Source organism: Tarenaya hassleriana, unplaced genomic scaffold, assembly GCF_000463585.1.
Source record: "Tarenaya hassleriana unplaced genomic scaffold, ASM46358v1 Cleome83, whole genome shotgun sequence".
Lineage (NCBI taxonomy): Eukaryota > Viridiplantae > Streptophyta > Magnoliopsida > Brassicales > Cleomaceae > Tarenaya > Tarenaya hassleriana.
Genome location: NW_010970743.1, coordinates 164,700 through 175,116, shown reverse-complemented (window position 1 = coordinate 175,116; position 10,417 = coordinate 164,700). Strand labels below are relative to the sequence as shown.

Below are 10,417 nucleotides of genomic sequence, written 5' to 3'. Positions count from 1 at the left end.
GAGAGACACAAGGGTGCAATGCTTCGAGTCCAATATATAGTTATATACATACATATATTATATATAGAGAGAGATATTATTCGATCATCGTTTCTACGATTCCCCGAGAAGCAAGTGGCTCAAGTGCTACGCAAAAGGCCATATTTATAATGTCAAAAGACTCCGCCTTCTCTCTTTGACAGCCTTTTCTCAGCACATTTTCCACCCACTTGAATATATATATATATATGTGTGTGTGTGTTGCCTTGGTAATTTATTTAATATTGAAGTATTCTTTCTCAAAAGGAGAACTCCCGCAAATGTGTGAGTACGTATATATATATATATATATATTTGTTTAATTGAAAATACGTGGAAATTTTGAAGGAATCATATAGACGAAGATCGAATATCATATTGCTGATATTGTGAGCGTTGGACCATCTCTCTATATACTTTTGGGATCGATCGTCTTTTATTTATAAAAAAAAAAAAAAGAAGAGAGAAGTCAAAGCAATGCACGAGTGGTGATTGTAGCCAATCGGATGAGGGGGAATCTTTGAAAGCCAATATATTTTACAACTCTTCATATGAATCACCAAAATCGCGTAATACAACTAGACCGCCCAATACAAAGAAAAGAATGGTGGGGGGAAAACGAATTCTTGATTTTCCTCATCCATTAGTATCCAAAAAAAAAAAGGGCAGCCCAACATTAATCAGGTCGAGATGGAATCTTTTGATGAAATATTTGTTTGAAGATTGTCTTGCAGAATAAAACCTTGCTCTATTATTTATTCTACAAAAATAGTACAATATAAACATAAACACAGAGTAATTCTAATCTCGTTAGAAAACTATAATCAATGACAGACGGTGTAAACATGAAACTACGCAAAAAAGAATTGTTTGTTGGCAAAACTATGTCTCGGGGAAAGGATATATTGTGATAAATATTTTTGTCGATTCTTTTTTTTCGACGAGTGAGAGTTATGAGATAAAATAAATCGAAACCAAAAGAAGAAAATTAAGGGGGGAAAAAACAAAACTAAATGATTAACTTATTATTCTTCAAAATTGAAAACGTCATAACTACATCTGTTACATCCCGAACTATGATGAAGGTTGAGAATGATCGTCGGAGCGACTACCCAAATACCATCAGGCTAGAAGAGTAGATGAATGAATCGAACGCATCGAAACGAGAGAGATTCGAGAGCTGTATATGAATGAGACTGTATACAGTGCACCTACTTTTTCGGTTGTCTACGAAAGAACTTCAAAGTTAATTGTTTGAAAACCTTCAAAGTGAGATAATGGAAAGTATTTTTCGGTATGCGTGTGAATAAGGGTCTCGTATTGGTATAAGAATATAGTTTCAACGCTCCGTAGCGATTTCAGATCGTTACAATATCGTTGATGGATACATATCATCATCATCACCCTCTTCTTTAACCACCATATTTCGTGAACGCTAATAAAATTTTAAACCTCAAGAATGTAACGAGGTTCTAATATCATGTCAAGATTTGATGAATAAAACTTTATTGTATTATTTATTCAACCAAACAACTTAAATATAAAGTAAATCTAATCTTATTAGAAAACAATAAACTAGTCCTATTAGAATACTAATACTAATCTTATTAGAAATATAATTCTGTAATAGCTAACCCTTTATAACTCTCTATCATTTCAAATAAAGATAGATATGGGTCCAGATTTTATATTAAAAAAAGTATTCACGGGTATTGGGATATATCCCAAAAATATCATTTTGATTTTATTTACAATTTTAATCTTATGTGGATTTTAGTTGTTATAAACAAAAAGTTTCCGATGAAATTATAATTTTTGGTAAATATAAAGATATAATTATAAATCAACAAAATTTAAATAGTTTTCAATGAGTTGGCAATTTTTTTTCTTTCTTAAACAGAATATTGTAATGATTTAATTAGATTTGATTTAGTTTGGGTATTTCGAATTTGATATGGTTTGATTTTGCAATAGTTTTCTATATAACTTTATGGGTTAATCTCATATTCCCCCACAAATTTTCAAAAAAATTCCAATTTCCTACACCAATTTTTAATTTGACAAAAAACTACACCAGATTTCAAATATTTCCAAATTTCTACACAAAATCTAAAAATGTGTTGCAATTTCCCCCATATCCATAAACGACGTTAAGTTCCGTCAATTTTAATGCTGATATGGCATACAGAATTCGCCAAATCATCGCATTTCGAAAATTGTGTGTATAATTGTGTATAGATATAAAAATGGAACTTTTTCGAAAATTTGCATAATATGGGATTAACCCTAACTTTATATTTAGTAAACTTGTTCCTCATCTTATCAAACAACACAGAAAACAAATTTATCTTATATTAATCATTGGATCCGTTAGATTTCAATAGATTGACAGTGAAAACTTCAAACCGGAGATGCTAATTGTGAAATTTCCTTTTAATAGGATAATTTCGTAGTAGAATTGTTAATTTTGATTTAGTCACAAGCTATATAACAGAAGACAGAAACTGTTTTTAATCAAAGTAATCGTATTCAGCATAAGTCCAATTGCATGTCCGATATGAGAAGAGATGTTCGAATGATATGTTTCTAGTCAATTATTTTATACTTTCGTTTCAAAATAATTATTGTTTTAAATTATTTCATAATAAAAAGAATGTTATTATTCATAATTTATAATTTATTGGAAATTATTTATTGGAGTTTGATAAGAATAAAATAGAAAACTATTGTAAAAAAATATCTCAAAAATATAGAATGATAAATATTTCAAAACATGAAAAATAAAGAAATAAACGTTTTTATATATAACCAAAAAAATAACTTTAGCCAATTAATTTAGCATTGAGGGTAATTCTGTGATCCAAGGGGAAAATCAGACTCTTGTTATTTGCCTTACTACCTTTATATCCATATAAAAATAAATAAATTTTTATTTAGACATGAAAAATATTAGATCTTTTAAAGAATATTATAAAAATAAATAATACACGTATTTATATATACATATATGTATACATATGACATCAAAGTATTTATAATAAATTTTGACAAATCTAAGTATTTTACAATCAATTCAATTTGGAAATTTTTTGAATGTTTAGATATCCATACAATTGATTATACACAAGATTTTCAATAATATTATTACCTAGAAATATTACATAACATAGACATGCATACCAAACATCAATTCAATTACGTTTACATTCTATTCGAAACAGTTTATTATAATTGTTTACATTATATAAATTATTTATAAAATATTCAAATCATATGAAACTTATGTCCTAATTTGATTCAACTATAATCCACAAATCTTAATCCCAATCTGAATCGACCATAGAGTAGATCACCGAATAATGCATTAACAGAAATCCACATTCATCAGCATTTTTTCCAGATCTAAAAGACCAAACAGAGGGATCGGACAGAGATGAGAAACGAGAATCGTAACCGGATAAAGATCTGGGAAAATCAAAGAGATGAATGTAAAGGTATAATGTGCTAAAGCCTTACTAGACAAGCTTCAAAGACAGAATCTCAGCATGCCTGAAGAGCAGAAGCAGAGTTCGATGTCGGAGCAGTTAAACACCTCACATGCCATCGAGATTTCTTCAGGCAAGGAGGCTGCCTGAATCACTACTCCATATCATCAGATTTCGAAAACGAAAACGAAAACGGAAACGATTCTATATCAGATCGATCTCAGCCCACGATGTCAACGGATGAAGAATCGGTGACAGAGAGGCTGAGAAGATCTGCGAATTTTGATATAGGGATCTGCATTCATCTCTATGGCATCTTGTATATTAGGCCAAAGAGCCAAACTCCAGTCCCAGAGATTGAATCAACAAAAAGAAGGAAACAAAACGGAACAGACCCACCATTGGAATGGAACCCTAGCCGCCACTTCGTAGCTGCGTCTGGTTCTTTCAGACAGAAACCGAAAACTCAATTAGGGTTTCCACTGCCACCACCAGGCACCAGTGCTTTATAGAGGTTTGAAGACACGCGTGGGCCAATTTAGGTCAAGATATGAAAGATATTGGGCCTTTATTTAAGCCCATATCAATGGCGTACCCGACAACGTGCCCTGTTTCAGAAACGGACGCTGTTTCTTCGGAGTTTTTGCGTTTCGCATCCAAACAAACATCAAGAGAAATACGATTTGATTAAGGGTGATCATTTCGGGTTTGCTTCGTTTTATATTCGAATTCGGTTATTTCAATTATCAAATCAATCAGTTTTTATATTAAATTTGATTCGGTTGATTCCCTTTGATTCGTTTTTCATTGATAAAAATATTTATATTTCATAAAAAAAATTCAGTTTTTTCGATTATTTTTTGGTCGGTTAGGTTAAGATTTAAAAAAATCATAACCATCCGATCTTTCTATCGTATTCGGTTCTATTATAACTATACTTTATTCGGTGTTACTCGTACATATAAAATAGAAAAAAATAATATTTGAGCCCATCTCGAAAATGGAATATTTGTCCATCAACGAGACAAGTTTAGATCCAATGACTGCGAAAACCTGATCTTCATGTTCGAATTTGTTGCCTAACGGCTATCATTAAGTATCGATCACCAGATTCACCTAGGAGTAGGATTACTCGTCGCCTTTTGTTTGATCGTTCTAATGCCTTGCATCGTCTCCATGACTTCGACGTTTGTGCCTCGTCTCGCCCTACTCTCTTCGACCTTATCTCTATCTTTTCTAGCCTCGTCTCCTCCTTCTCTCCTCATCGCCTCGGCTCTCTCTCTTTCTCCGCTCTCTCGTCCTCGTCGATCGGTTAATCTACAAATATCTAAACATTTACAATATTACACATTTTGATAATTTCCTCTGGAAAAAAGTACTATAGATTTTTGTTTTAGCAGAGAACGGAACTGTGAAATTCTGATAGTATTTTAAAGGTATTTTTGATAAAACGTCAATTGTATTTGACTGGAACCGCTTCACCACTATAACACAGGGATTAGGGGTAGGCGTTTCAGTTGGATTCTTCAGAACCGAATCATACCAAACCGAAAATTTTGGTATTTTTTCTGAACCGTACCGTTCAAAGTTTTCGAACGGTATGATTTTTATAAAACCAAATTTTCCGAAACCGAACCAAACTTTATAAAATTCTCAAAAAACCGAAATTTTCTTAAAAAAATCTATTTTTTTTAATCGAACTGAAACGAGTATTATACAATACTAATTTGGTATAAATTTTATAATACCGAATAAAATCGTTTTTGAATCGAAAAACTAAAATTCTGATCTGAATTCCGAACGTCCACCCCTGATTGGGATATCCTACTCTTTTAAAATTAGGTATACCAATTTTTTTTTTTTTTTTCTGGCCAATAAATAGGCCAATGTTTAATAAGCAACCATGTGTTAAAACTTAAAAGGTACTAATTCTGTCTTTAATAATGCCTTTGCTTTAGGACCTTCTGAGAGAAAGAGAGTATTACCTACGACTTTACAAAGAAGAGAGACCTGAGATTGGGCGTGGTCGAGTCGGCTGATTGGCCTTAATTACTCTCTCCGACCCATCTTCTCGCTCTATCCCTGCTCTGAGAGAGCAGCAGAAGAAGAAGCAACAAAAAGCCTAATCTTTGTGGGATTCAGGAGCTGGGTTTGTGGGGAACATGTCGCACGTGGTGTTCCAGAGCGCCCTCGCTCCCAAACCCTTATCTCCGCTCAAGTCCTGTCTTCCGATTCGACGCCCACTTCCCTCGTCTCTGCCGTGTAAGCTCCGCCGCAGCGTCGTTAGGGCTTCGTCGTCGTCTCCTCCTGTTGACGCCGCCGGAGAATCCATTTCATCTCTCGAGCGATGCTTCATGTTACCGTCGAGCGGTGGTGAATTAGGGCCTTCGTCCTCTGCTTCGTGTTCTTCAGCTTCCGCCGGGGCTCAGCTGGGTCCTGTGATGAAAGGGAAGTACGGTTCTTTTGGAGCGGTGACTCTTGAGAAGGGGAAGCTCGAAATCAGCCAGAAGAAAGCCGAGTCCAGCCCTGAGGTCTCTCTCTCTCTCTCTAAGTGTGTTTCAGTAACCTGCAATGGCTCGAATCGATACAATGGTTCTAACCTTTAGCTAATTTTGGGTCTTAATTGTTTACTCTTAACGGTTCTGTGACGCACTTTCTCTGCTGGACTGGGCAAATGCTTCAGGACAGCGATATTCGAAAGGGGTATCTCTAGTAATTCTAGCGGATTTTGGTTCATAGAGCAATCTCTGAAAATTAAGGATGATTTGACCAAACACCCTCTAAAGTATAGAGCTTTGATCTATGGTGAGGAGGATGAATGGACATGTTGGCCGTATGTAAATGATCCAATAAGCTAGTGGTTCCTGACTCTTTATCTGATCTCAAAACCACTGTCTTGTCAATCGACATCTTGGTATGATGACCTGAGGTGGAATAAAATGATCCTCTGTTCATTATCAAACACACTGAGAAGTTTCAATGGATTCTCGATGAACAGAAAGGAGGTAAAGTAAAACACTCTGTAGCCAACAAGATCATGAATATATATACCTGGTTGTTTGGGGACATAAATCTTGTGTTAGCATTTCCTGAGAGACAGCCTCTGGGCTCTGTCAGTTCTGTAGGCTTTATTGGGATGGAACTAACGTCAGAGAGTTAATGAATATGTTTTTCTGTTGATAAGGAGAAATACTTATGTTTTTACCGAATTTCTTACTCATTTCTTATAACAGCTTGCACTTGGAGGAGGTGGTGGAGATATTGGAAAGAAAATCAATCATGGTGGTGGCGACGGGGGTGACGATGACGGTGATGATGACGACTACTTTGATGAATTTGATGATGACGATGATGGAGATGAAGGTGGACTCTTTAGGCGCCGGCAGTTTCTTGCTGAGGTAAGAATTCAACATACTTTTGCATGTAGTTTTTTTGTGAGTTTTTATTGTCATGTTTCCCATCAGTAACAAGTCTTGTGTTTTCCAGCTTTTTGATAGGAAATTTGTGGATGCTGTGTTGAACGAGTGGCAGAAAACGATGATGGATTTGCCTGCTGGCTTCCGCCAAGCTTATGAAATGGTAATCTATCTTCAAAGCTTCCAATTCATGCTTGGAGGGACAATTAAAACCTGGTATTGATGGAGTGTATTGTCTGCAGGGACTGATCAGCTCAGCCCAAATGGTGAAATTCCTTGCCATAAATGCTCGTCCAACGACTACGAGGTTCATTTCCCGTGCACTTCCGCATGAATTGTCTAGGGCCTTTATTGGAAGGTAATTTTTTGGAAGGTACTATCTTAGATATTCATTTAGCTTTTCTTTTGTAGAATCTTAGATATTCATGTAGCTGAACTCTTGAACACTACCCGATATCTGGGAAATTGATGTATACATTACATAAGCAGCGTTTGTCTTAACTAGACAACTCTTATCTTGTCTAGGATGCTGGCAGATCCCGCGTTTCTCTACAGGCTTCTATTGGAACAGATTACAACAGTCGGTTGTTCTGTTTGGTGGGAGTTGAAAACCCGCAAGAACAGGTCTTTTTTCCCTTCATTCCTCTCCCATTTTTTAACGATATTTTTCGTAGTTTTTTTTATTATTTCTATAAATTGTTTTGTCCATCGCTTGCAGGATAAAGGAAGAATGGGATCTCGCACTTATAAACGTTCTTACGGTTTCAGTATGTAATGCCGCTGTCGTTTGGTTGTTGGCACCATCCCGTTCCTATGGAAATACGTTTCGGTTTGACCTGCAGAACACGTTGCAAAAGCTACCGAACAATGTGTTTGAAATGAGTTATCCTCTTCGGGAATTCGACTTGCAAAAGAGAATACACTCTCTTTTCTACAAAGCTGCAGAATTGTCGATTATTGGACTCGCGGCAGGAACTCTCCAAGGGTCTTTGTCTAATTTCTCAGCGAGCAAGAAGAAGGACAGGTAAGCTCCTATCTTCTACTTCACACTCTGCATCTATCTTTCAGCTCGGATTTGACGCATCTTACTGATTGATATGTCTCTTATTTTTTTTGGTTGCAGAGTATCTGTATCGGTTCCATCCGTGAGCACGAATGCGCTCGGTTATGGCGCATTTCTCGGAATTTACGCAAACTTGAGATATCAACTGTTATGCGGGTTTGATAGAGCGATGACAAACCACTTTGATGTTATCAGAGTAGCGCTCTTCTTCAGCACTGCCTTGAGGTATTCCTCTCTTCTCTCTCTTTCTCTTTCGAGGGTGAGATTGGGTTATAGCGTTAGAAAACTCGGAATTCGGATTTGGTCTCGGGTTTGATAACCCGAAAATTTCGGATATCGATCCAAGTAAACTTATTTTGAAAAAAAAAGGTGAAATTTTGTATTTAGACTCGGGTTTCGGTAATCTTGGTGCCCAAAAAATTATCTTGGGTACCCAAAGATCACAACAGATTGGTGATCGGGTAATAACTCATGAAACCGGAGATGCTCGGTTTCCTATACGAGTTAACATAACCCAAAAATCGCAGATATACCCGATCTGTGGCCATCCCTGATTTGTACAACAAAATGCGCGTGTCCTGAACTTGTGCAGGATGTTGAACGTTCAGTTGGGAGAACGGTCGAGGCTAGCATGGCTGGGGGTGGAGCCTGACCCGCTGGTTCAGTCAGATGATCTTCTGGAAAGGGCATACAACCGGCCAGCGTCTTCCAGATGGTTAATCTCGAAGAATGCGATAGTCTCGGGGCTCGGCCTTCTGGGCAAGAAGCAAGAGGGTTCTGCAGGTGAAGCTCCCCCTCCAAGGGCTCGGCGGAAGAGAATTGTACGGAAGAAGGTAGTAGCTTCAGCCTCGTAAAAAAAAAAAAGACGGCCCTTTTTCATATGACCAGAGTCGCAAATTTTGTTACCGAGAGGGGGGATTCAGCCACTGTCTCCAAATTCTATTAATAAAATTCTTCATTTTTTTTTTTGATAATTTCACTGGGTCTTTGACCCGACTATATCTTCCATAGGACCAGGAAAATCCATGTGAATGTCTTTCTCCACGCTTGGATTTGAACCCACGATAAGAATATGCTTTGCATGTTATTTTACCACTAGGCCACCCAAACTTGGGTAAAAATTAATCAAATTTTTAGTTTTACTTCGTCTTCTGATGCAAATTCTTTATTGCTTCTGGTAATAAGTAACATAATCTTCTGAGAGCTATGAACTCTCTTTCGTTTTTTTTTTATAGAAAATATACTGTGTAAAAATGGCCTTTGCTGCATCTCAGTTATACTTCAGAGTTCACACCTCTTCATATTTGTTGAATCGGTTTTATTTTTTCAAAAGAACTAATATCCGATCATTTTAGAGAAAAAAATTGGAAAAAATCCAAAAAAATATTTATTCAATTTTCACAAAATAAAATCTAAATTTTGGTTTTTATCAAAAAAAAATCTAAATTTTATTTTTTCAGTTACAAATAAATCTAAATTTTATAATTGTTTTTATTTTTAAATCTAAATGTTAATTTGGTATATAGAGATTGTATGTGACAAATCAACAGTTGATCATATTTGATACGCGTATACTACGTTAGTATTTAAAAGTGACAATTTTTTTTATAAAGTTTAGTTTTATTTATAATTTAAGATTCAAGTTGAGATTTTGTTTTGCGGAAAAAACAAAGTAAATATTTTATTTTGAAAATATTGATAAGTTCAAGATATTTTTTGGAATTTTTCCAAAAAATATGCCACTCTTGGGTTTTTTTAATTAAATATTGTTTCAGAATTTTATTTTATTTTCTAAAAAAACTAGTTTTAAGATTTTCAGTTAATTTTTTCCTAAAAAATCCCAAAGTAATGCGAAGATTTATTTTGATCTATTTCATGATATAAAAAAAAAGACATAATACTTTGTAAAACAACGATTTACATTGAAACAGATGGAGTTGAAGACAATTCTAGAATTTTTTTTTATTGAAAACATGATTTAAAATTCAATTTTATATATGAAGATCTTGAATATTTGAATTTAAAATTTATTAAAAAAAGAAAAAAATCACCCAAAAAAACCTCATCGAAAAAACACTGTATTTTTTTGCTTACCAATTAAATCTTGTACTTGGTATGATTATCCTAAAAAACCCCGAACCTTTTAAAAATTCGCCGAAAACCTCATATGTGTGCAACTCAAACAAAAATAATGATGTGACAATGACCTGACTTCTAAATTATGCATACATCATCATAATTATACCACATCATCTCAAACAAAATTTAAATTAATAATTTATTTAAATTAATATATATGCATATAAATTCACATATATATATATTAAAAATAAAATTATTTGTAAGTAATAAAACACATACATACATAACTACAACACATATATATATATATATATACACACATATATATATATACACATATATATATATATATA

The 10,417-nt window shown here is 34.6% G+C and overlaps 1 protein-coding gene across 2 annotated transcripts; it reads left to right on the top strand.

Moving 5' to 3' along the window:
* The first annotated feature begins 5,513 nt into the window (after nucleotides 1-5,513).
* On the top strand, nucleotides 5,514-9,064 carry LOC104803318 (protein RETICULATA-RELATED 1, chloroplastic-like). 2 transcript variants are annotated; one of them, XM_010527241.2, is made up of 8 exons: nucleotides 5,514-6,034; nucleotides 6,737-6,901; nucleotides 6,990-7,082; nucleotides 7,162-7,277; nucleotides 7,445-7,543; nucleotides 7,638-7,943; nucleotides 8,043-8,207; nucleotides 8,575-9,064. In XM_010527241.2, the coding sequence occupies exons 1-8, from the start codon at nucleotides 5,666-5,668 to the stop codon at nucleotides 8,834-8,836; spliced, it is 1,575 nt and encodes a 524-aa protein (XP_010525543.1). In that variant the 5' UTR covers nucleotides 5,514-5,665; the 3' UTR covers nucleotides 8,837-9,064. The 2 variants fall into 2 exon arrangements, with proteins under 2 accessions (XP_010525543.1, XP_019056832.1); XM_019201287.1 differs by lacking the exon at nucleotides 5,514-6,034 and adding an exon at nucleotides 6,054-6,508.
* The last annotated feature ends 1,353 nt before the right edge of the window (nucleotides 9,065-10,417 follow it).

Bases quoted from the DNA above. Each gene is read 5' to 3' on its own strand.
- LOC104803318 (XM_010527241.2), top strand. From the start codon at position 5,666: ATGTCGCACGTGGTGTTCCAGAGCGCCCTCGCTCCCAAACCCTTATCT. The intron at 6,035-6,736 runs GTCTCTCTCTCT...TTCTTATAACAG, and splicing joins AAGCCGAGTCCAGCCCTGAG to CTTGCACTTGGAGGAGGTGG. The intron at 8,208-8,574 runs GTATTCCTCTCT...GAACTTGTGCAG, and splicing joins TTCTTCAGCACTGCCTTGAG to GATGTTGAACGTTCAGTTGG.